This window comes from Muntiacus reevesi, chromosome 13 (assembly GCF_963930625.1).
Source record: "Muntiacus reevesi chromosome 13, mMunRee1.1, whole genome shotgun sequence".
Lineage (NCBI taxonomy): Eukaryota > Metazoa > Chordata > Mammalia > Artiodactyla > Cervidae > Muntiacus > Muntiacus reevesi.
The window spans coordinates 15,327,181-15,354,645 of record NC_089261.1 but is presented as its reverse complement, the minus strand read 5'-3'; the positions used below and the strand labels follow the sequence as shown (position 1 = coordinate 15,354,645).

The following is a 27,465-nucleotide window of genomic DNA, read 5'->3' as shown; positions in this document are numbered from 1 at the left end:
AGTCCACATCCTTTTCTCCCCAACAGTAACCTCAATTTGGTATTTATCAATCTTTAGTCTTCTTAAACACCAACTGTAATTAAAGGGAAAAAAAAGCCCCCATTTCTTAGTCTCACACGATCATGTTTTAAATTCTTAGCTTTCTAAACTTTCTATTCATTTTAAAACTCAGCTCATCACACATACCCAGTCCTAGCATTTTATTTCATCTTTGCATTTTAATTCTTTCATCCATTATATGTACGATATTTTCCCTTTACATAAGTCATCTGCAAAATGTAGTCTATGGGCCTTCATGTCTTAATTATTTTAAAAAAACTAACCAGGATGGGGCTGAGGACAGAGCCCGTGGCAAAGCACCAGAGCCCTCCTCCCGGGCTGACAGGGATCCACTAAGCAGCCCACCCTGGGCATGGCCACAGCATCTGCTACAAATCCACGTAACCACACTGTCATCCCACACCTCTCCATCTCAGCCACAAGGACATCGGGGAAACAAACCCTCATCTGATCACAAGTGGTCAGGCAATAAAGAATAGAATGACTCAATAATACTGGAGTCCCAGTTCTGACTAGCAAGAACACCATGGTTTTATTTTTGGCATGTCTGGTCCACAGCTGAGCCTGTCCATGACACTGGGTGGTGTCTGTCCATCTGTCTGTGCCAAAGGGAGTCTCAGCACTAGTCTATCAGGCAGAACAGGCAGGGACAGACCAACATCCGCTGTAATGAAGGTAGGCAACAACTCTAATAGCTCCAGAGCACCGTATTTCTCCCACAGGCTCCTGGAATTCAGGGTTAAATAAAGTATAAGATAAGGGTGAACACACAGACATCCTCATGGTTTCTCAAAGGCACAGAGAGCTAACTAAACTGAACACAGAGCAGTTTACTCTGATATGTGGGATACATCAGCCCTTTTCCTTGTAAAAACTGTAAAATGTAAAACCTTGTAGAAATTATGAAATGTAACTACCAGATGAGAGACTCACAGTGACTAAGTCATTGTTTCACTACATGCTACACAGCACTTGCCAAAGCATATTCAGTAGACTAGCAGCTCTCTAACTTTAGGAAAGGATTCTCAGGACTTCCCTGAGGTCCAGTAATTAAAAATCTGCCTTGCAATGCAGAGGACACAGGTTCAATCCCTGGTCAGGAAATTAAGATCCCACACGCCTAGGGGCAACTAAGGCTCAAGCTGCAGCTAGAGAAGCCCATATTCCACAACCAGAGAAAAGTCCATGTGACCCAGCACAGCTAGATTAAACAAATAAATAAAAATCAAAAGGATTCCACAGTCACACACGTTTGGGGAACACTGGTTTAAAGAAAACTAAGCAAGACTCTTCACTGTGGGACTTCTCAGAGCTTTTACTACATCGACATGTGCTGCCTATCTCTAAGGAGGAGATACAAGAAGCTGTGTTTCTCAAACGTTCCTAACAAGGAGTGTCTCGAAAGCCTAGTGCCCTAGAGAAGGCACCTTAGAGAATGCTGATATGCGTTATCAGTCAATATTTTAAAACACATGCTGGGCGCTCACCACACAACAGGCACTAAGGCCAGCAATTCTCATCCACCTTCCATCTTAACCTGCCTAACTGACACCTTTTGCAGGCAGGTAACACCCCACAGATGTGCCCAGATTGGGGGCCACCTCCCCATGGCTGGGGAAGCTAGAAAGAAAAGTTCCAGTCTCCGCCTTCAGAGTTAGGCTGAATCACAAGACTAGCCCTGAGCCGGGGGTAATCTTTGTAATTCTGGAGTTTAGAAATTAGCCACAAGGCTGCACTTTGTTAGATGGAGCCAGGGAATCATCAGCGTCTCAGGAGAATCCAAATTCAGCGCTCACTGATTACAAACTAGAATATCCCAATTAAACTCAACATTCTAGATGAGGTTCTACCAGTACTAAACTGTACCAAGGTCAGCCACTTTAAAACGGAGAAACTTCTCACAGACTTTCAAGAGCTCTCAAATATGTCAGACCTTATAAAACTTGGGAGCTGAAAACTTTTTAAATGTATCAGCTTCAAAGAAAATGCCAAGTAGTCTTAAATAACACAATCTAAAATCTGTACAACAGGGTTATGGGATGAAAACCCTAGAATAAAAAGTTGATGTTTCGGTGCATCATCCCACCACTAACCCCAAACCACAGGGCTTCTTTTATAGAAAATAATATTCAGGATAAAGTTTAAACCCTGGATAACAAACAGTAAAGCTCTTTGAGGGATTTATAAAAGATTAGAGGTGAGAATAACTTCCAAAAAGGGATCAGGATTGTACTTACAATTAGGTATTAAACACAGAAACATGCCAACAATTTCTTTAGCAAACTGTAAAGGGAGGGCTGCCTTTTTATTCTTCTTTAAAGGAGAACAAAAATGACAGGCTTTAAGAATTTCTTTTAAGCCTGAAAGGGAAAAAAAAAAAATCAACAAGAAAAAGACCTAGCTAAACTTTCACAAGTAAATTTTAGAGTCTCACCAAAAGGAAATCTAATTGTTTTGATTTCTTAAGTTACATTAAATCTAGAAAGTTTACAAGTCTGATTTTCCAAAGGCCTAATGGTCTTTCTTTAATACACTGAGATTGGACTGGCCCTGCCCAGTAAAAGCCCCACTGAGTGAGCCTCAGCTGCAAGAATTTGCTAATAAAAGTGTCTCCAGCATTTTGCTTTATAGCACCACTATGAATTGTAGCATTAAAAAAAAAAAAAAAAAAAGCCCTTGGCTCAAAAACTAGCTTATTAACTCTGCCTGGATTAAGGTTACCAGTGGGGCCCACGACAGGGGAAAGTGTCATTGTTCCAGTCAAGCAAGGACGCACGAAGTCTACCTGGGGAGAGCACTGCTGATGTCCAGCTGCTAAATCCAGGAGACACTTCAGTCTTCCTCTCGGCTGACTCACAGTACCACTCATTACACTGGATCACCTCCACCTCCCTGTAAAATTCTCTTCCTTGGTTCAGAAACTATGCACGCTGGGTTTTCTTCCCACCTCACAGGTACTACCTTCTTAGTCTGCTTATCACCTAATCACTGTGGTATACCAGGTTCAATCTCCCAATCTCCTCCTCCATCTACACTCGTGTCCCTGGTGAGCTAGCTGTTTCCTTGCTTTAAACATCATCCATGTGCTGACGGCTTCCAGATTTACATCTTCAGTCCTAAGTGCAACCCAGAACTCACCTGCAGCTTTACATCCAAACACTGATCTTTGCTCATCCCACCACTTTCCCCTCCATCAGGAATGGCAACCTCACCCCTGGCTGCTCAGGCCAAACACCCTGGAGTGCTGTTGACTCTTCTTTCCCTCCCCACATCCAACACATCAGCAACCCTGACTGTCCACTTTCACCAGCCAGTCCTGATCCAAACCATCATGAGCGCTTGTGGGGATGTGTGTGTATGTGTGTGTGTGCGCACATGTGTGCTCAGTTGTGTCCAACTCTTTGCAACCCCATGGACTCTAGCTCCTCTGTCCGTGAAATCTTCCAGGCAAGAGTATGGAAGCAGGTTGCCATTTCTTACTTCAGGCCATCTTCCCAACCCAAGGATCGAACCAGAGACTCTGGCATCTCCTGCACTGGCAGGCAGACTCTTTAATACTAGCGCCACCTGGGAAGCCCCACTGTGTGCTCCTAGCAGTCTTCAAACTGGTCTCCTTGCTACAGGTCTTGTCCCCCAGTGTATTCTCCTCTTGGCAGTCCAAACAATCCCTTTAACACATAGGTCAGACCTATCACTCCTCGGATTAAAACGCTTCAATGGCTTCCCATCTCATTCAGAACCCAAGTTCAAATTCCTTTTATTCAAGTTCTACAGATTAAGTGCCTTTCGAGTTGGGAACATCTCAGCTTCTCTTCCCTGGAGAAGGAAATGGCAACCCACTCCAGTACCCTTGCCTGGGAAATCCCATGGACAGAGGAACCTGGTAGGCTACAGTCCACGGGGTCACAAAGAGTCGGACATGACTGAGCGACTTCACTTTCTTTCTTTCTGCTTCTCTTAGCCCTGTCTACTCACTGTATTAGTCCTGTATTAGTTTTCTACTGATCTTCTAACAACTTACCACACTTAAGGCTTAAAATAACACACATTTATTCTCTGAGAGTTCTGGAGGCCAAAAGTCTAAAATCAAGGTGCTAGGGAAATTCCCTGGCTGTCCAGTTATGAGGGCTCCATGCTTCCACTGCAGGGGGCAGGGGTTCAATCCCTGGTCAGGGAACTAAGGCCCCACAGGATGCATGGCCCAATCAAAAAACAAAACAGTAAAAAAGTAAAAGTGTTGGCAGCCAGGTTGCATTCCTTCTGGAGGTTTCAAGTAACAATCTGTTTCTTTACCTCTTCCAGGTTTGAGAGGCCACCTACATTCCTTGGCTTGGGGCTCCTTCCTCTGTTTTCAAAGCCAGAAACATTGCATCTCCTCTTCTCGCGGACCTCCTGCTTCCTGCTATGGAGCTTTGCAATTACACTGAACTCACCTGGATAATCCAAGATCACTCCATGTCAAGATCCTTAACATACATCTGCAAAGGTCCCTTTACCACAAAAGGTAACACATTCTCATCACAGGTCTGAGATGAGCACATGCATATCTCTGGGAGACCAATACTCAGTTACCACAGTCTAGCCAACTCTGACCTTCCTGCTATTCTCAAACACAACAGCTGCACTCACCTCCAGGCCTTTTGCACCTGTGATTCACCTCTGCCAGAGACCTGTCCAGCTTCCTGCTTCCCTCCTTTCAGTCTGAACAGAACGGTCACCTTCTCCGTGACGTCTTCCTAACACTCACAAGTGGAACCCCGACATCGTCTCTGCTGGTGTCTTTTCTCCACAGCACTTACCATCACCCGACATACTCTATATTCAATGCTGTATTTACTGCACATAATTTTAAAGCCTTCTAAAAGGTGGGGGGAATGGGGTTTCTGTTTTGTTCACTGCTGTACTCACTGTCTAGAACGGTACATACATGGAACATAGCAGGCCCTGTGTAAAAGACTGAATGAGAAGAATAAGTCCAACAATGTTTAACACTTTAAAAAACTGGATTGTTTTTACTTTCAAAGGTCAGCTCCTGGCATGTGCTGTCCTCAAAAGGCTCTGACTTTCTTATTCAAGTATAATCTCTTGCTTTTTTTCTCGTTTAAATTTTAATATGGAAAATCTCCACCACACAAAACTGAACAGTATAAAACAACTCTCAAGTCCGCCCCCTCCCCCCCACCGCCAGCTCCATTCAAATGATTATCAACACTTCACTGTCACTGTTTCATCGAGCTCCCCATCTTCTTTCTGGAGCTGCTCTGCTTTTCCCTAACCCCATTTAGAGGCAGCAGCCATTGCAACCTGGCAAATTAAAAGGAAACGCCTGCAGGTGTCAGATGCGCACAAGTCTCTCTGAAAGGCGTCTGGGGGCAAAGGTGAAGTTAGGAACTGAGGGAACTCTGCCAGCAACCGCAGGTCCTCAGCATCATTTCTGCTCTGAAAAATCAACCCAGAGCGCTTGGCTCTGAATCCCCAACTTTTAAACCTGTCATTAAGATCTGCAGCTAGAAAAAGTCTGGTTTTAGCTTCTCCTATTTGGACATCTGGGAAGATCATAAGATCACATTTTCCTTGATACTTGAAATATCATAATCTAATAGACTAGGCTGTAGTTCCAGAAGTACTTCTTTATTTTGGTAACACCTACTTCTTGCTTGCCAATTTTTATCATAAATCTTAAGTTTTTAACCTCTCCTTCTTCCCTCTTTTTCTTGATTACATTCTTTAAGCACTTTTCTACGTTTTACTTGAAAAGCATGACCTTTTTGCCTTTGCAGCTCTACTGCTAAAATTACACATTAGGAAATACACATAACTAAAATGTATATTAGAGCTGAAAATGAAAAAATAAAATTACAGGGCTTCCCTGGTGGCTCCATGATAAAGAATCCACCTGCCAGTGCAGGAGACATGGGTTTGATCCCTGGTCTAGGAGGATCCCACATGCCAGGAAGCAGCTAAGCCCGTGCAGCACAAGTGCTGAGCCTGAGTGCCCCAGAGTCCTTGCTCCGCAAGGGACACCACCGCAGTGAGAAGCCTGCGGAGCGCGAGAGCAGCCCCTGCCTCCTCGCAACTAGAGAAAAGCGCGTGCAGCAACAAAGACCCACTGCAGCTAAAAATAAACAAAAATTTTTAACAATGAAATCTCTAAAAAATTGTTTAAATAAAATAAAATTATAGAGATAGAGAATAAATTCAAGGTTTCCATGGGTTAGTGAAGGGGAAGGGTGTGGCTATAAAAGAGTACCAGGAATTCTTGTGATGAAAGTTCTGTATCTTGACTGTGTAGTCACTCAAAATCTACACACATGATAAAACCACACAGAACCAAATACACACAAATAAGTGTGTGTTAAACTGGTGAAATATGAATAAGCTCTGCGGACTTCGCAAATGTCAATCCCTGGTTTTGATACCGTGGGACAATTTTCCAAGACACTGATAATGGAGGAGGAACTGGGGGAAGGGTACACAGAACTTCTCTGCACTGTATTTTGCAACTTCCTATGAATTTAAAATTAAAGTGTTTTAAATGAACACTGGTACATACTTAAAAACCTTTACTCCTTAGAATTATCCAGTAATATAATAGAACTTACTTTTTTCTCATAAAAAACAAACAATTCTGTATTTCTGAAATCAACAATTTTGTCATTGTTACCCATTTTTAAATATTACGTTGGAAAGATTGGAAATTCTGTGGACATACACACACACATACAAAGAACATAAAATTACAAGCAGCAAAATGATAAACTGCTCAATGAGCTGTCCCATGCATAACTGCTTACTAAAAGCCACACTGTTTTAGACACCTCAACATGAGACTCTCCCACAGAGATATAAAACCCTTGAGGGCCAGGTATGGGCAGCAAGAAGCTAGGGAGGCCAGTATCCAGAGTCCACAGGGTCACAGACTAACGTGGGGGGACTTCAGTTTTGAAGCATCAAGCTTCACAAAGCAAAAAAGAGACCAAGTCAGAGCCAAATCAATTCTCCAAGTCTGTGGCATAATGAAATCTCAGAAGTCCTCCCCAACCAGGGTTCCTTACTGTGAGTCAGTTACCAATTTGGCATAAAGATCTAAGCAAACAGGTTTTCTCCAAGGGCACACATATAGTTCATAGTGCCAATTCCCCATAACTGGTCCAACCAATTTCACTCAAATCCCAAGGCGGCTAGATTAAAAGAGAACCAGAGGAAAACAGCAAGATGGAGAGAGCTAGCCCCGTCTAAAATAAAATCATAAAGCAGCAGGACGTTCCATTGAACAGAAGGCCCTTTCCCCTGTTTCAAAAATAAAAACACCGTGAGAAACAAATGGAAATGCTACTTATTTTTATTACTTTGGTGTTTTATTTTAATGCTTGAAAAAAAAAACAAATCCAAGTCTACAAACTACTGGCCATCCATTGTCCTCTTCGTGCAAAAGCTCAGAAAACAAACAAACATAAAAAATCCCTAGCTTCGCAGATCACAGCCACCTCAGGGGCTCTGGTCAAGGATATTTTCTATTCTTACACATGTGCTTTAAAAATTAGGTTCAACAACAACAAAAATCTATATCCAACTGGCCTAAGAGGGAAGAATTCTGGTGGACAATTGGACTACTGTGTTGCAAATTAAACTGTTCACACCTGCAGAATAATCTCACCAGCATAACCAATCTACCCTGGAATGCAGCCCCACTGTACCAAAAGGGGGATCTCTTCTTCCACCAGATCCTATCTTTCCACTGATAAACTCTCTGGATGAGAAAACCAGCAGCAGATGTGAAAGCCACATGGCCCTCTACAAAGCGGGAGAGCAAAAAGCAATGTTAAAAGAAATGATTCCTTAAACAGCAGCTCCCTATCAAGAATGAAGATTTTATCACCGAACGCTGACTTTGTGGAAAGCAAGCTATTAGACACTGTTCTAAGGCTTCAGCTAACAGCATCCAGCTGAAATCCAGGAGCTGGACTCACTTAGCTACGCCCTTGTTTTCAATTCTTGGGATAGGGCCAATATGTAAAGTTAGAATATAACAAATCCAACTGCCAAGGGAAAGAAGACAATGTAGGTACTCTTACTTAATGCAATCAATAGGCTCTGAGCACAGTTTATACTGCAAAGATTTTTATTTTGTGAATTTTACCCTTTGAATAATTTCTTCTTAATGATTTCCACACTCTCCATCAAAAAATATTAGCTAACATCCCCTTTTAACTGATGCTGTGGCAATCAAAAATCCTGAAAACTTTCTCAAATTCATATTTAAGTAGAAAAACATTTTGATTAAGCAAACTGCTTCATAACAGGGTAAAATCATAATAGGGAAGTAGAGTAAAACCAGAAACTCTCTGTCTTGTATTCTGTTGTCATTTCACTGAACTGCCATGGGGTCAGCCAGCTCTAGAGTCTAAGTTTGGGCACAATTTTCACCACTCTCAAACTGCCTTAATATTTTTAACTTCACATTCATGGCACTGTTTTAGATTTTTAATGTGTAGTTTTTCTACCACTTAATGTCTTTTTTTTTTTTTTTTGGCCACATGACCCAACATGTAGAATCTGAGTTCCCTGATCAGGGATTGAATCTGCACCCCTTAGAGTGGAAGTGTGGAGTCTTAACCACTGGACCTCCAGGTAAGTCCCTCCTACCACCCAGTTTCACCAAATTCTTTCTCCTAAAGGTATAGCGACTTGTGTCAAAGGCATTATAGGATCTACAGATGGGAAATGGTAACCACTAAACAGATTACTTCTTTGGCTGATGTGGGCCATGGATACTCCAGTGTCTTCTGGGAAACACAGCTGTCTGTGAAAAGCCAAGTGATCAGCAATCACATTAACTCTTCACCAAGAAGAGAATACAAGACCAACTTTAATGGCATAAAAGCCTGCCTCTTAAAGCATGGCCAAAGCCACACCGGCTTCAGCTGGTAGAAATGCAGACTAGTATGGGCCACACCCCAGACCTCCTGAATCTGAAACTGCATTTTATCCAGACCCGTTGTGATCTGTGCACACAATAAAGTCCGGCCTAAACTATCTGCCACCATCCCACTCCACCAGCATGTGGCCCAGAGCAGGCACGAGATGGGGGACGCTGATCTGCAATTCCCTCAGTGGGTCTCAGTTCTCACATGCCTCTCGTCTCACTGCATGGAATTCGGGTGTCTGAAGGGTAATTTGGACCGTACAGTGGAACATGATGTCACTGTTTTGTCCCCAGGCTGACCCTCAGCTCCCAAGCTAACGGCTGGCTTGATTGAACCAAGGCCTCACACCTTTGCATCAGAAACAGTGAGGACATTAACAGCTCTGGCGAGCTCAGAAAGGCGAGCACAGTGCTGTCAGCCTTGAGCACGCTGCCACGGGTCAGCCATAACTCAGACTGCAGGAGGAACGCAGCACTGGGGCAGTCGGTCACGAAAAGATCAACACCACGTGGGGATGTGGAACACGAACGTTTAAGTTCAAGGTTGCTTTCACTCAAGCAAAGCTGCTATCCAATTCGTTAACTATGTGGAGTCTGTCATTCTGTAAAGTACACCTCTATTATGGAGGAGCTTCCCACACTTGAATTACACACGCAAGTAAATCCCGACAGCTTACCTGTGCACACCGTCCTAGTTCTCTCCTGTTCAGATACTGAAATATATTGATTGCCAACTCATAAGGCAGTTGGATGTCAAAGAAGGGAACATCATCCATTTCATTCTGAGGAGGAAGAAAAGAAAAGAAATATTAAAATTCTGAGACATGAAAATGCAGGCCCTTTAAATGATCAGCAGTGGCCTTAGGTGGTGACAAGAAAGACAATGCTGATACCAAGGAGAAGCAAAGTGTTCTCACTCTTCCACGGAGCACAGTCATAGAACTCATTCAGACCTTATAGCCACTCTCAAATCTCTGACCCCCACATTCATGTGAGGTCTCCTCAAATCCACTTATAAATAAACTCCACAAGACCATGTCACGTAACGAATCAAAAAGGAGCAGCAGGGGTGCCATCTCACAAGCTGAGGGGCGCCACGGCAATCAGTGCAGAGGCCTGTGGAAAGCCTCTCAACATCTCAGACAGGAGTGGCAAGAAGCCAAGAAAGCGCCTTGAAACTAGGGAGGGAAGCCACCGATCCTTCCAGGACAACTGCTCCTGTTCCCCAACCTAGACGGGAGTGTGTGTCCATAGCAGAGAAATGCTGACCGAGGTCACTGCAGTGTCTCCTCCAAGAAGAGGGCGACAGGGCTGGGCATGTGACAGAAAGTACACAAACGAGGCGCGGCTCCTGCGTAAGGTGAGCGGCCCCTCGGCCGCAGGAGAAGCACAGGGTTCCTAACGCGCTCGGCATGCGCTGGTGAACCGAGTGAGCCCGTGCAAACAAAGCAGTTTCTTCTCCGGTGTCATTTATTAATGCGGAGAAATTAGAGCTCGCCTGCCTTTGGATAAGCAATTAGGGATGAGGTAACAGGCTTTATCTGAGAGATAAGGCTGTCATGACAATCCTGGTAGCACAAAGAAATATGAGCATGAAACAGGAAAAAGGCCAAGTGTGCACATGTATCCCTCTGCCTGCTCCTGAATCCACCTGCCAAAGCTCGTTTTGGAGTAGGCTCCTGTGAAGCTGGGGAAAGTGGCACTCTTTGTCCCCACAGAACTTGCTTAATAAAATTCACTTCTGGTAAGCTCTGGCTGACATCAGTGACTTACTGGATACAAACAAAAGTATTAATTCACCACTCAAAGACAACAGTTGTATACTGTAAGGCTGCATGGAAAATCTCAGCGTGCTAAGGCACCAAGAATCAGGGTGAAGATTTTTCTGGAATTGTGTTTCCATTCATCTAGGACTCTCAGGGCTCAAAGTACCCAGGGCATAAGGAGGTAATGTATTCAACTGCAAAAACAGTACAAGGCTAATAAGCATGAAGGCCAAGAAGGCTCTCTAGAGGAAAGGGAGGGAGAGTTGACAGTTCTCGGTGGGTAAAGGAGGAACAGAATGTTAAGTCAGGACAGAAGTGTTGGCTGTACCGAAAACAACAGGAAAAATCTGCAAGTGTAACTGAAAGACAAAAGGGATCCCTGCCTAAAAAAATAAAGGAAAGTCATTGGTCAGGCTAGGTCCCCTCCTACAGCTAATTGACTTTACCCATCAAGAAAAAGAGGCATCACTTTCTCTCTGCCGAGATCCAACTTCAGATGCCTTATTATAACGGTGGAGGGAGTCAACGAAAGCTGCACACATTACAAGACTATCATTCACAACCCTGGACTTCCTTTTCTTTTTTGGATTATTTGATTACAGTGCGGTGGAGAAGTCTATCTTAACCATTCAGTAGAGAAATAAGAGAAAAAAAAAATGTTCCCTGTCCTATACAAGCAGAATAAAGGCAAAGTCTGCATTCATGCAAACTGAACTCATAATTTAGCTTTTTTTTTTTTTTTTAATCCACTGCCAGCAACGTGCCAGGCACTGTTTTCTTCGATCATCTCTTCAGAACTCCCTACAAACTGGTGTCCGGATTTGCATGACTGGGATGAAGAGTGAGAAATCATCTCTATTTTTTAGTTCTGTTGGTGCACAAAAGCCACACTTCTGGTGGCAGATGCCTGCTCTCTTTTGCCTATTCGGTTGGCCAGTTCTCTCTTCTCCTCCTAGAAAATAAGGCCTCTGCCTTAGCATACTCCAGACTCTGCCACCATCCGTCCTGACACCAGTGACCTCTGGGATGCAGTACCACACGGGGGTTTAGAGTTCAGATTCCAACTGGTTGTCCTGGCTCTGCCATCTCACTAGCCATGAGACCAGGCTACACGCAACTGATTCTCAGCTTCCTCATCTGTGAAACAGATGTGAGCATACCTACTGTGTTATTCACAGGGCAGTTATAAGGATAAAATGAAATAATTCATGGAAAGGACTTGGCACAAGTACCCAAGGCTAAGCATGCAATCATCGATTGTTACAATTACTGTTTTCTTTCCTTAAATGGTATATCCCAGGCCCCTTTTCTTCCTTCAACAAGTATTTTTTGAGGTCCACACTCCACTTTGCCCCCCACATAACCTTGTTTACACAGAAAGTTGTCTTCCCTTGTCACACAATAAGCAGATGGTGGTCGACAACAGTGGAAAGGAACGGTAGAGCAGAGGCTGTCACTCAGGAGTCTGAACACTGAAAATATCCACACAAGGTCTCTTCCAAAACGGCTTTCAAAAAGAATCATCAGGGCTTCCCTGGTGGCTCAGTGGTGAGGACTCTGCCTGCCAATGCAGGAGACATGAGTTCGATCCCTGGTCCAGGAAGATCCCACCTGTCACAGGGCAACTAGGCCCATGTGCCACAGCTATGGAGCCCATGCTCCACAATGAGAGAAGACAGCACACCACAACTAGAGAGGAGCCCCCACTCACAACTAGAGAAAAGTCCGTGCAGCAACAAAGATCCAGTACGACCAAACATAAAATAAATAAATTTTTTAAAAACAGAATCATCAATTCTAGACGGCTATACCACAGTAATAACTACAGAAGGATCTGCTCCAGTGCTCACTGGACTCCAACCCAGGAAACCACCTGCATGCAAACCTCTATCTCGGAGTCTGTTTCACGGTCAGGGGTGTTAGGGCTCCTACACCAACAAACACTCAGAGACGCCCACTGGTCTCACTGTTGACATACAGTTCTGATGGTTCTTGATCACTTATCAGTTCTAGAGGGTAACAACTGCTTCGAAGCACTGAATTATAATTATGTAAACACCAATAGCACAAAGCCAGCTCTTTTTTTTAATCACTGTGCTCTGAGAAATATTAACTAAATTTCAAAATGATGGTCAATCCCAAACAGATCAAGTGCCAGACTCTTATGTAAACCAACTTCCCTGTTGCTACCACTGGCTGGGAATGGCAGGAAAAAGCATAAAAGAAACCAATATATTAAAGAGAGGTCCACATCCCCACATCTTAAGAAATATGTAGACCCACAAGGTCAGGAGACCAAATGCTGCAGCTTCCTGTTGCACACTTGGAATCTTTCTGGCAAGACGCTCTCTCATTGGCTCTTGTAGTGGAGGCTGTGATGGGTCACTCAGTTTCCCTGTCGGGGTCCACGACACTTATTCCCCCCCCCCCCCCCCCCGCCCAGGCCCAGGATGCTGCCTGCCACTGGCTCATAGCTGTGTCCCTTCCCAGGCACGCCCTGGGGCAAACAAGCTGCCTCATTCCAGGTCACACTCCCTCTTCAAGGGCAGTGTGCAGCCAATGACCTTTCAATGGCTGAGTAAAAAGGCCTCAATATGGGACCCCTTAGCAAGGCCAACCCAGGAAACCACCTGCATGCAAACCTCTATCTCGGAGTCTGTTTCACGGAAAATCCTACCTTTATTCCCAAGCAGCCCTGTGTTCAACACATCCCCAAGAGTTCTTATGCACAACTCCAGTGTCATTAAGCTAGGCAACCTACTTCACTTTCCACTAAGGAGGCAACAGAGAAATGTACGTTAGTGACATTATTACATCAAAAACCAAAAAACTACAGAGGAGCTTCAAGGTTAAGTAAATCACTCATAAACTTCACTTTGTTTTTACTAGTAACATACCACTTGGGAAACACCTTACAAAAGATTGAGAGTTATGAGCATGTTTGATCCTGTGGTTGAAAATGCAACCCTTTTATAGTTACAGCATGACTGGACAAGGAGACAGAGCCACATCCTGGACTGAGGCTGCAGTCCACTAACCACGTATAAATTAACCACAGCAGCAGGAAGGTCCTAAGTGTTCTCATTTGGTACTTCCCACAGTTCATAAATGTAAGTAAAAATGATAATAATAATACTTGCTACTAGTGTGCACAGAAATACCTCGTAACCTGAAAGGCGCCACCACAAACTCTACCTAGACTGTTTTGAAGCATGTGCCGTCGTGCTCAGTCGCTTCGGACTCTTTGTGGCTCCACGGCAGCCTGCCAGGCTCCACTATCCATGGACTTTTCCAGGCAAGAATACTGGAGCAGGTTGCCATTTCCTACTTGACTCAAGGATTAAACCTGCATCTCTTGTGTCTCTTGCATTGGTAGGCGGGTTCTTTACCACTAGCGCCAACATACCGCTACTCCAAAAGTTATTGGCCACATTAACCAACTATATCTTTACTGACTTAAATATGGAAATGGACAAGTTGTCATTTCAGAAACTAAGATATCCTAAGAAGAAAACAGACACTTGAAGGGTTTCCCTGATGGTCCAGTGGTGAAGAATCCGCCTTGCGATGCAGGTGACATGGGTTAGATCCCTGGTCAGGGAAGATTCCACATGCTGTGAAGCAACTAAGCTTATGCACCACAAGTACTAATCCAGCGCTCTGGAGCCCAAGAGCCACAGCTACTGAACCCACACACTGCAACTATTGAAGCCCGTGCACTCTAGAGCCCATGCTCTGCAATGAGAAGCCACTGCAACGAGAAGCCTGCACATCGCTATGACGAGCAGCCCCCGCCTGCTGCAACTAGAGAAAGCCTGCCCAAAGCAACAAAGACCCAAAACAGCCAAAAATAACATAAATCTTCAAAAAAAAGACACTTGAAAAATTATAGGAAACTTTGTCATACTATGAAAGGGTTAGTATGACTACAAAGTTTAGAGAATAATTTAGGATGGCCAAATCTATGGTAGAGAAGACCATTCGGAAGACCAATAAATTTAGAGCATTAATATTAATGTGTACATGCTTGACTGTGTTTGATTCTTTGGGATCCCATGGACTGTAGTCCGCCAGGCTCCTCTATCCATGGGATTTTTCAGGCAAGAATACTGGAGTGAGTTGCCATTTCCTATGCCAGGGGATCTTCCCAACCAGGGATTGAACCCTTACTTACTACATCTCCTGCATTGCAGGCAGATTCTTAACCCACTGAGTCATCAGGGAAGCCCCACAAAGTATTAACATTTCTTCGAACTTAAAGAAAAACATCCTTTTGACAGCATACAATTTGGCTATTAATTTTTTTTTAATGATTCAGATATTGACTCACTATCCACTACTGGTAACCCCTGTCCTGTACCAAACACCAGAATCATCTCTGGAGTTGTGTGGGTGCGTGTGTTTTAAACCAAAAGCCCAGGTCTCACTCAGACCTCCTGTCCCAAATTCTCAGGGCTGGGGCTCAGGCATCTACTCCTCAGGAATTCTCATGCAAACTAAACGCTGAGAAACACAACCCGAACTTATCGACAGATATAAAAATCAAACTTTTCCCAATCAAGTAAAAAAAAAAAAGAAAGCCACCACAGAGAGGTTATGTTACTTTGTTAATTCAAAGTCAGGGAATACTTGACTTTCCCAAAGTCTACTGGACTTACTCCAGTAAATGCTAAAAGAAATTGCAAACAAATCCATCCCCAGGGAGGCCGATTTGTACTCTCATGTACTAATGTAAGACTAATTCTGTAAATGGATTGGTTTTGTGCCTTACTGTTAGAAATTTAATCTGTCTTCTCTTGTTTAGTAGAAGAAGGGATAATTACTAAGCGCCAAATCAGTAAAGAGTAAAGAAACGGACTTAAGGTTTGTTCCCAGCGTACATCTCTAGGACAAACAGAACACAAAGCTCTCTCTAAAGATGGTGTCGTAAGAAACCGAGACAAGGACCTCAAGTTTAGACAATAGATACGCAACATTTCTGCAAAATCTGCCCCTGAAAGGAGATTGTTTTCTACGGGAATTTATCTCAACTGTTCACATACTGCTGAAGAGTAGAGCAGACCCACACAATCTCCATCAGAAGCAGTGGATGAGTTCTGGTTTCACCTGCATTTTCTTTAAGAAAAATAAAATCGGTCGATTGGGGGGAAAAGGTCTGAAATACTGTCGAGATACACAGGTATTAATTTACATTCCCAAATGTGTCTCAAAACACATGTTATTTATACAAAGGGGGGAAAAATGACAGAAGTCCACCAAAATGTTAACAGCCATAGCCTCTGAGCAATGACATGACGGGAGTTTTGTTTTCGTCTCTCTTTCTGAATTTCCTTAATATTTTTACAATGACTATGTGATGTTGTCACAAAGAAAAGCATTTTTAAAATAAGGTAAAATGTTTTATGTCCAAAACACTATCTGAATTGAGGACCATGCCAAGTGCTGGGGGGAGGGGAGGTACTATGAGTGGGTGTATAAGAAATGATGTCAACACTCAGAACTAAAATTCTTTATAGAGATATATCATTGTCACATAAAATGGGATAAAAACTGGAGTCTACAAAAAGCAATAGAGACAGCCCCCAAGGTATTCCCAAGTTCATTAGGAAGTCAGCTATTTAGAACTTGGAAATCATCTCTCTGAAGCAACAATGCTATAAAGGGTGGTTACACTCCCAAACAGTCCACAAAAGGCCAGTTTCTCATTTAACACTTAACGTAATCCCTTGCGTGTCACTGTGAGAAAGAAAAGGAATTCAGTGAATTTCGGTTGATCACGTACGTGGTTGATGTAACTGAACTGTAACACTACAGTATCTACCAGGTACACTGCACTGCATATAGCAGATGCACATTAAACATCCGTGGTACTTCTTTTTTTTTAATGGGCTTGCCAACTTCAAGAGCCACTATCATTCACCACCTACTGGTATGATTCCCCCACGCGCTGACAAGGGATGGACACAAAATGGTTTAGCAACTGGGGTAGTGAGAACTAGGGCGATCCCAGGAGGCTGGGCAGTGGGGGAAGCTAGGAAGGCAGAAGAGGCTGGATCTCTGCTTTCAAAGCTCCCTTTTCATCTACACTGGGGTGCAATTTCTCTCTCCAGGAGGAAGAGAAGTCAGGAGGAGAAGAGGGAGCCCCTTGTCAAAAGCTTCAGGTCCCAGAGGAGCCCGTGTGGGTATTGTTGGTTTGTAAAAGTTCCCTGTCAAGGGTCCCAAACTCTCCAACCACATTCATACCATCAAGATTAGCTATATAATTTGTGCAGCCCAGAGGAAAACGGAAGTGTAGAGCCCCTTGTTTAATATTAAGAATTTCAAGATGGTAACAAGAGGGTATTGAACTAAGCACTGTATGCTGCTGAGCCTGGGGCCCTGGGTGACCACACAGGTCACACGGACCCGTGAGGCCAGCTGGCCCTGGCTGCCACAGAACCTTTGCACTTGCTGTCCTCTGCCTAGAATGCCCTCCTCTGAATATCTCCCCGCTTCTGTAAGTGTGACCTTCCCAAGAAGGCTTTCTTGGCTAGACTGATCCCTCACACATATACACTCTATCCCTTCTGCCTGCTGTATTTCTCCCCAGAGCATCTACTACCCAACCATTATTTGTTCATTGTCCATCTCCCTCTTGCCCAAAATGTGGACTTTATAAGAGCATGGGTTTTTCTGTCTTATTCACTGCTGCAGCCTCAATGCCAAGAAGACCGCCTGGTACCAAGAAGCCCTCTCTCTAGCACACGTGTGTGCACGCCTGCTCAGTTGTGTCCAACTCTTTGAGACCCCACCAATTGTAACCTGCCAGGCTCACCAAGAAGCTACCTAATGATTCATCTGAGGAGTGCATGAACGGAGCCCAGGTTGCCGCACGCAGCAGAACCTTCCAACAAACAGATGCCCTGAGTTACAAATTGTTCTGGTGCACACACAGATACCGTTTCAAAACATGCCCAAGTAGACACCTGCTCATTCACAATAGGAAAAAATGAATGGCACTGACAGGAGAACATTTTAGTTTGGGTAAGGAAGAAGGCAGAGAATCCTGGGCTGGAGGGATCAGGAGAGAGTAAACAGAGGAACAGCAATCAAGTAAAGCCTTAAAAGGAAAGCAAAGGACAGAAAGGAAGGGAAGTCTCACCAGGCAGGCCAACACACGAGTTCACATTTGACTCAGTTGCCTTCTCATTTTGTGTTTCCCTACTTGTTTCGAAGTTTAACAAAAAGAGGAAAGTCATCAAACTGATCTTGCTGACAACACAGATGTAGGCTCTGACAAAATATGTGAGAAAGTGAGCAATAAACACTGGCCAACAGTATCAAAATTTTTTTATCAGGCCTGAAAACCCAAATCTTAATGCTCTGAATGGTTACCAGGTTTCTAACCACCATAGATCCTCAAGAGGTTGCTGTCGGAAGCAGCAGTTCAGCCCGTTATTTCTACTCCACAAATGCAGGCGGGGCCACTAGTACACTCAGTACCACAGGCGGGGGACAAGAGACCTGTCCTTCAGGGATTCCAATCCAAGAGGGGGTGGATGCTGAAGCAAGAGGTTTACCTGGAATAACTCTTAGCAAAGAGGAAGTGAGATAACATAGTAAACTCTTTTGCAAAACCACTGATGATAAAAGTGCTAGCTTTAACTTACTGGCTACTTACTGTAAGCCAGGCTTGGTGCTAAGAATGTCCCATGCCTCTATACAAGATGATACTAGCATCGTCCTTTTCTGATAAGTAAGGTAGGATAAGTGAAACTACCCAAGATCAAACAGCTAGGCAGCAGCAGAGACCAAATGTGAACTCGAGTCTGCCTGACTCCAGAGGCTGGACTTATAACCAGGGCCATCCTGATCCATTAATATCACCATTTCAGTTTTAAAAAAAGCAAGACTGTAGGATTCTGAGGTTTGTGACTGTGTCCATTCTGTTTACTGCTGATTCCCCAGAACTCAGCTGACCCATAAGTACATGCTGGATGAACAGACAACACCTACACTCCTGCAAACACTTTAACACTTACTCCCTTAAAGCAGTTATCTGTTGTCTCTGCCCAACATCCATTTCCTCTTCTCTCTTAGGAAGTCATCCCACTCTTAATCAACATGGTTTAGGTGAGGCTGACCCCACTCATCTGCAGGAGAAGACAGTGGATATGAGCCTGGCTAATTTGCATCAGTGACTGGTTCGAGGATGGACCAATGAGAATTAAAGCTCATGACTCTGGGAGCATAAAACATGCTCTTTTCCCGCCTGAGTTGCTTAGCTGCTAGCATAGAAAACTTAACTGACCAGCAGACATTTTATCCCAAATTGGGGAGCACCTGTCTATGAATAAAGCCAACAAAAGGAAAGCAGGACCAAGAAATGGAGAGATTTCTATTAGGAAGGGGAAAAAAAAAAAAAAAAACTTTGCTAACTACAAGATAAAGGATGTTAAATAAACTTACTACAATCATTTTGCAATATATAGCTATGTCAACTCATCATGCTATACCCCTTAAGTGTAGTGTTGTATGTCAATTACCAAGTAATCCAAGTCTATGCCTCAACCAGTAATGCTGAAGGAGCTGAAGTTGAACGGTCCCATGAAGATCTGTAAGACCTCCTAAAACTAACACCCAAAAAAAGTCCTTTTCATTATAGGGGACTGGAATGCAAAAGTAGGAAGTCAAGAGATACCTGGGGTAACAGGCAAATTTGACCTTGGAGTACAAAATGAAGCTGGGCAAAGGCTAACAGAGTTCTGCCAAGAGAATGCACTGGTCATAGCAAACACCCTCTTCCAAAAACAGAAGAGAAGACTCTACACCTGGACATCACCAGATGGTCAACACCGAAATCAGACTAACTATATTCTTTGCAACCACTAGACCATTCAGGTATGACCTAAATCAAATCCTTTACGATTATACAGTGGAAGTGACAAATAGATTCAAGGGATTAGATCTGATAGACAGAGTGCTTGAAGAACTAGAGATGGAGGTTTGTGACATTATACAGAAGGCAGTGATCAAGACCATCCCCAAGAAAAAGAAATGCAAAAAGGCAAAATAGTTGTCTGAGGCCTTACAAATAGCTGTGAAAAGAAGAGAAGCAAAAGGCAAAGGAGAAAAGAAAAGATGTACTCATCTAAATACAGAGTTCCAAAGAATAGCAAGGAGATAAGAAAGCCTTCCTCAGCAATCAATGCAAAGAAATAGAGAACAGCAGAATGGGAAAGACTGGAGATCTCTTCGAGAAAATCAGAGATACCAAGGGAACATTTCATGAAAAGATGGGCACAATAAAGGACAGAAATGGCATGAACCTAACAGAAGCAGAAGATATTAAGAAGATGTGGCAAGAATACACAGAAGAACTATACAATAAAAGATCTTTATGACCCAGATAACCATGATGGTGTGATCACTCACCTAGAGCCAGACATCCTGGAATGCGAAGTCAAGTGGGCCTTAGGAAGCATCACTACAAACAAAGCTAGTGAAAGTGATGGAATTCCAGTTGAGCTATTTCAAAAATCTTAAAAGATGATCCTGTTAAAGTGCTGCACTCAACATGCCAGCAAATTTGGAAAACTCAGCAGTGGCCACAGGACTGGAAAAGGTCAGTTTTCATTCCAATCCCAAAGAAAGGCAATGCCAAAGAATGCTCAAACACAACTGCACTCATCTCCCACGCTGGTAAAGTAATGCTCAAAATTCTCCAAGCCAGGCTTCAGCAACACATGAACTGTGAACTTCCAGATGTTCAAGCTGGATTTAGAAAAGGCAGAGGAACCAGAGATCAAGTTGCCAACATCCGCTGAATTACTGAAAAAGCAACAGAGTTCCAGAAAAACATCTACTTCTGCTTTATTGACTATGCCAAAGACTTTGACTGTGTGAATCACAACAAACTGTGGAAAATTCTTCAAGAGATGGGAGTACCAGACCACCTGACCTGCCTCCTGACAAATCTGCATGCAGGTCAAGAAGCAACAGTGAGACCTGGACACGGGACAACAGACTGGTTCCAAATCGGGAAAGGAGTATATCAAGGCTGTATATTGTAATCCTGCTTATTTAACTTATATGCAGAGTACATCATGTGAAATGCCAGACTGGACGAAGCACAAACTAGAATCAAGATTGCCAGGAGAAACATCAATAACCTCAGATACACAGATGACACCACTCTTTTGGAAGAAAGCGAAGAAGAACTAAAGAGCTTCTTGATGAAAGTGAAAAGAGGAGAGGACACTGAAAAAGTTGTCTTAAAACTCAACATTCAAAAAAAGAAGATCATGGCATCCAGTCCCATCACTTCATGGAAAATAGATAGGGAAAGAATGGAAACAGTGACAGACTTTATTTTGGAGGGTTCCATATTCACTGCAGATGGTGACTACAGCCATGAAATTAAAAGATGCTTCCTCCCTAGAAGAAAAGCTATGACCAACCTACACAGCATATTAAAAAGCAGAGGCATTATTTGCCAACAAAGGTCCATCTAGTCAAAGCTATGGTTTTTCCAGTAGTCATGTATGGATATGAGAGTTAGACTATTAAGAACGATGAGTGCTGAAGAACTGATGCTTTTGAACCGTGGTGTTGGAGAAGACTCTTGAGAGCCCCTTGGACTGCAAGGAGATCAAACCAGTCAATCCTAAAGGGAATCAGTCCTGAATATTCATTGGAAGGACTGATGCTGAAGGTGAAACTCCAATACTTTGGCCACTTGATGCAAAGAACTGACTCACTGGAAAAGACCCTGATGCTGGGAAAGATTGAAGGCACGAGAAGAGGACTACAGAGAATGAGATGGTTGGATGGCATCACCGATGAACATGAGTTTGAGCAAGCTCCGGGAGTTGGTGATGGACAGGGAAGCCTGGTGTGTTGCAGTCCATGGGGTTGCAAAGAATCAGACACGACTGACAGACTGATGTCAATTATAGCTCAGTAAAACTGGGGTGGGGGAGGAGAAAAAGAGAGAGATGGAAAGATTTCTAGTTACATTATAAAAGCACCCAGAACAAGAACCACCACCTGTAATTCTCAATTATGTGAATCAACAGATTCCAGTTTGGTTTTTTAAACCAATTTGAGTTGGGTGCTGACTGCTTGTTGCCCAGAGTCCTGATTCACCACCTAAAGAGAAATGAGACTGAGCAATTGAATTTCATGATCACCACAGTGAAGAACGCAGCAATATGCTTGCGATTATACTCACACGGCTCCACTACCTATGGCAACCCTGAGTTTACTGAAAAGGGGGAAAAAGACAAAAAAGGCATGCCTCCAAAATTCTATCCAGGGCCGTAACATTTCTTTCACTAATTCAACCATATACCAAGACGACAATTTAGGTGTCCCTAACTCACCACCTAAAACAGATGGTCTCCAAGCACTGTTACCAAAAGCTTCATAAGAGAAGGCCCAAGAGCAATCCTTTCTAAGTTTTTATTTGAGCTGGGCTTGTTCATCAAAGGTCTGGCCTGTACCCGACAGTGTAACACTACAACACTACCCCATTAAGAGGCAATTTCACTCCTGACTGCTAACTTACTAGTTGTTCTTGCTTCAGTGTTGATGCTGAAGACTGAAGTGAACGAGACTGCACCAAAAAGACATGACATGAGTTAGCAGAGTGCCAGAGATGGGGAGGAGAGGGGAGAGGGGATGTTTGGAGGTGGTGATGACTTTTTATTTCCTTCTCAGGTCAAATGGATAAGACTGTCAAGAGTTGTTTTTTTTTGGGGGGGAGGGGCATACCAAATGGAACTAAATCTTCCTTTTCAGTAGTCACCCACAGATCCCAAATTCATGGCCCAAAGCTGATCTAGCCCACGGAGAGGTGTTACAGAGGACTAGAGGACAGAAGAGTTCTTGTGGCAGATGGTTGTACTAACGAGTCCCGACTTGTACATGATTCTCTGTACTCAAGCATGTGGGTAGCTCTAATTGTGGATGTGGCCATATGAATTGCTCTGGTCAATGAGACAATAACAAACACACAGACTTCAAAAGCACTTGTGGGTTAGGACTTGCCCTCCTGCCACTCTTATAACTCTGATAAGGTCCACCCAGGGCTAACCTGCTGGATGATGAGGCCACACACACACACAGCCAGAGCTGCTTCAGTGACAGGAGCTAACCTCAGACAGGTACTTGAACCCACCCATGCCCAGCCCAAACTACCACCCTGAAAGACACTGAGCTAAATAAATTCTTGTCTTAAGCCAAAATTGGGGGGGAGGGGGTTGTAGCGAAAAATCTTTGATAAGAGTTGGACTTCCCTGGTGGTCCAAGTGGTTAAGAATCTACCTGCCGCTGCAGAGGACACAGGTTCGACTGGGAAGACCCCACACACCGTGGGGTAACTAAGCCCTGCACCCTAACTACTGAGTCTGCGTGCGGCAACTACTAAAGCTTGTGCACCCAGAGACTGTGCTCCACAATGAGGCCCACCTGCCACGATGAAGACTGGCCTCCACTCACTGCAACCAGAGGGAGCTCACGCACAGCAGCAAAGACCCAGCACAGTCAAATAAATAAATAAGATTATTTTAAAGATGAAAAAAAAATTATTTTAAAAATGAAAAAGAAACTGATAAGAGTCCACATAAAAACACAAATCACAATGGGGGTGGGGCGAGAAAAAAACGTAAAGACTCTACAACACCTGGACCACATTCTTACATAGCAACAACCAGCTAATATGGGTCAAGACTCCCACGTTTAGCATACATATGTATGTTTAGCATACATACATACTCCCAGCCATAGCATACATTCCCCAATTTGTCACTATCATCTCATCCATGTTAGGGTCAAGTTCATTGTCGCATGTCATCTCAGGTGGGTGGGAATATATTTATGGCAAAGAAAAAAGTGAAACACCATATTTCACATATTCCAATTATTATGAACAGTGAAAAAGTACAATTACTTTGGAAAATGGTCAATATCTACTAAGGGTGAACATATGCCTACCCTGTAACCCAGCCATTCTACTCCTAAGCAGATACCCAACAAGCATGTTCATGTGTTCCGGAAGATGTACAAAATGTTCGTAGCAGCACTTTTCCAGACAGCCCGAAACTGGTGATTAACAAACTAGTTATCAGTAATGCCCATCAACAGTAGAGTTAGTAAGATGTGGCATATTCCTAGGGAGAAATCTCATACATGATGCTACACACAAGAACCCAGACACAAAAGTGCATGCTGTATGATTCTACTGATACAATTTAAAAATCCAATAAAATTTAAGGTGTTAGAAGTTAGGTGAGAGGTTGCCCTCGGGTGGAGTGGCACGAGTAAAGCTTCTGAAAAGCTGGTAATGCTGCTCTGTAAGCTGGGTGCTGTTTACATGGCTATATACACCCTCGGAAACACATTCAGATGTACATTTATGGTTTGTTCAATTCAATACAGAGGTTGTCTTTTTAAAAAATGGGGAAACAAGACCAAGAGGAGGGCTGTGCATCAAGAAAAACGGTTAAGTATTTTTCTTTAGCGATATCATGAAGACAATTTCTACGCCATTATGATGTTTACTATTTAACGTGACAAAAAGAACGGTAGTTGTCATGAAACAAATTATTACAAAAGTATGGCTGGAATCTGTGCTCAACAGAAACACCTGATGAACTATGAAAAAAGGATCAAGTGAGTAACAGCCTATTTCACTCATTCGTATTCCTGCCTGCTCTCTGTGGGCTCTGGGACTTATAACCCCTGAAATACAAATCCAGATCTTTTTTTAAAAAGCTGCCATCGGTTTTCTGACTGTAGATACTGGGTGGGTCCCTTAAGTCAATTACTTTCCTAAACCTCATTTGCCAAATGGGTCCAATGCTAGCCACTGGAGAGGGTCACTGGGAGAACTGGAAATCACGTTTCTAAACCCTGACAATACCAAGGAGACAACAAGCAAACACACGATGATTTTATTAGTTTTTTATTTATAGTCATGTTACTGATGATTGCTAAGTACAGAAAACAAACGAAAACCACTAGCGATGCCCCAAAGGTTGGATGCTGCTGATGGTAGTGTAGAGCCCAGTAGAAACTACTGTGGCGGTTCCGAAGGGAGCAGAGGGATCAGGGGCATATCCTCCAGGGCTGGCTTTCTCTTAAATACAGATGAGACTGAGATTCTAAAGTGCCCTGGATCCTCCACAAGGCAAGTTGCTTCCATTTTTAGAATACTTAAGTGAGGGCTCCTCTGTTTTTCGAATGGACGCCTGTGCATCAGGAGTGTTAGGTCTAGAAAGCCTCAAGCGAGCATCAGGACCCCAAACCAAGAGGCGGTACAGCTGAGAACAATGTCTCAAACTCACCTGATCATTCCAATCACCAGGTTTCTGGGCCCCTCCTCTGCAAACTGACGTAACAAGTCAAGTTTAAGGAACTCCTAGCTGGTGAAATTTAAAGTCCAACAGATCTGGACCCAAATTCAATCCAAAGAACTTGTCAGATGGGTAATCCTGAGCAAGTTACAGAAAACCTGCATTTCCTCATTTGTAAAAGGAGACCAACAATACCTACCTCCCAGAATTATCGTGACTCCTAAAGACAAAGCCATATTCAGTAGGGAGGATTACTGGTCCTAATAATCCCCATTCCTGTTTCTCTTCACCGCGCCCCCCGCCCCGGACCCCATGCACTGGTCTCACCTTTGCCTATATATCTGTGAGAATAACTTCTGTGTAGATCCGGCCTAGCCTGGGCAACTTATCAGGTGATAAGCCACCTTGCCAAGGCATTAAAATTTTTTAAATTTTTACACCTGTCAGACTTCAGTGGTCAAACACTTCTTACAGAAGCAGGCAGGATGCCAGTATTAATTTTCACACATATAAAGAATTGACACGTTAAATGAGAATGTTTAACAAACACATACACCAAAAAAAAGAGAGTCATCTCTAACTTTAGAGATAGGCAGAGTACAGAACCAGAAACCTTGTGAAAACTTACAGCTACTAATGTTATTTGAATATAACTATGTACTATGTTGAATAATCCATTTCTTCTACAAACAGTTTGGCAATTACATAATTACTTCCAACTGGGAAAGCCACAGATATTGCCTTTGAGCCCAATTTAAATCAAGTCATTGAACCCACTGCCTTACCCCAACTCTTAACCATGACTGTATTTCTGGTTATCTTGACTGTGCCAATCTTCTGAGAATGATTAAAAAAAAAAAAAAAAGTCCCCGGCTTTCTCCAGATTCTGGAAGATATTCATGTCCCACAAAATGGTCACCATCAGTAGCATGAAAGTTCTTATCAAAATATTCTTTTTTGTGTGTTTTAATTGAAGTAACACATGCACAGTCAGAAAAAAAACCTTAATTGTCCAAACACTATATAGAGAAAAGTTAAAATTCCTTCCTATCCGCATGGTGGGTTTGCCTCCCCCAAGTTTAGGAGCCCTTCCAGACCCGAATTTCCTCGATCTGGTACTTATATTTTGGACCAGGTAATTTTTTGTGGGTGCTGTCCTGTGCGTTGTAGAATGCTCATCAGCACCCCTGGCCTCTACCCACGAGATACTTGCAGCTACCAGCCACCCCACACTGCCCCGCCCCAGTTGTGGCATCCAAAAATGTCTCCAAACACTACCAAAACCGGGGACAAAATCGCCCCCCATTCGGAACCACACCTTCCAAAGATACTCAATGCATCCACAAACATAGGGTTGTGTTGTTGTTTAGTCGCTAAGTCGTGTCCTCCTCTTGGAGACCCCGTGGACTGTAGCCCGCCATGCTCACCTCTTTTTATTTCCCCACTCCCCCCCCCCACCCCCCACCCGACCCCTACCGGTGGCGCACAGTCACTTTCCAACTCATTAGGCGGTCTGTATCGGGGCGGGTGCCAGCCCGTGTCTCGGCGGGAGGCGACAGCCACTCACCAGGTCCCGGATGAGCTGGTCCACCAGCTGCTCTCCGCCCCCGGCAGCGTCGCGGGCCGGAGGGGAGCGGGAACGGCTCGCCGCCTCCTGCCTCTCGGCCCGGGTCGCCCGCGCCGCCGGAGGCCGCCCCGCGCCCTCTAAAAGACCCTGGGCCAGCGCCAGGTACCCCGAGGCCTGCTGCTCGCCGCGCCCGGACACCACCTCGGGCCGCCGTGGCCGCCGCTCGGCAGCCTCAGGCCGCCGCCGCTTCCTCAGCGCCTGTGCCTGAGCCAGCTCCTCCTGCCAGCGCCGGCGGAACTCGTCCAGACTGTGGTCGTCCATCGCCGCCGCTCCCCGCCCGCCACGGCCCGCCGGGTGCCACGGGGCTGTCCCTCCGCGGGAAGTGTCCGCCGCCGCCGCCGGAAACCGCTGCTTCCGCGGCGCTCCGGTTCCGGGTGGGCGGCCCCGCCCCCGGCGCGCCCCCTCGGGCTGTGCAGGGCTTGTGGGGCTTGCAATGGAGCTCAGGGCGGGAGACACCCCGCCCCCAGCTTCTCCGCTGTGGCTCTTGCCAGGTGCACACTACAGCAAGCCGTTTGTTTTTGTTTTCTTTCAAACATGCATTGAGCAACTATTGTACGCCAGGCGCTGAGAATTCAACATTTAAATCTGCAGCAACAAAAATAATTCCTTCCCTCTTGGGTTTTGGATTTAAGTAAGGGGGTGGGGGGAAGAGACGTTCGACAAATAAATATGAACGTCTGATCCGTGGGAGGTGTTATGAAGAAGCTACAGCAAGGTAATAAAAATAAGGCGAAGGACAGGGATGGGAGG

The 27,465-nt window shown here is 44.2% G+C and overlaps 1 protein-coding gene across 4 annotated transcripts in view; it reads right to left on the bottom strand.

Moving 5' to 3' along the window:
• The window catches only part of FBXW8 (F-box and WD repeat domain containing 8), a 119,649-nt gene extending 92,599 nt beyond the window's left edge, over positions 1-27,050 (bottom strand). For 3 of the 4 annotated variants that reach the window (XM_065904007.1, XM_065904006.1, XM_065904005.1), the window contains exons 1-2: positions 26,656-27,050; positions 9,664-9,768 (exon numbers count right to left, since the gene is read on the bottom strand). In XM_065904007.1, coding sequence (XP_065760079.1) covers positions 9,664-9,768; positions 26,656-26,976 — 426 coding nt within the window. In that variant the 5' untranslated portion in view covers positions 26,977-27,050. The remainder of the gene's footprint in view (positions 1-9,663; positions 9,769-26,655) is intronic. The other variant, XM_065904008.1, reaches the window with a different exon arrangement.
• Between the last annotated feature and the right edge of the window lie 415 nt (positions 27,051-27,465).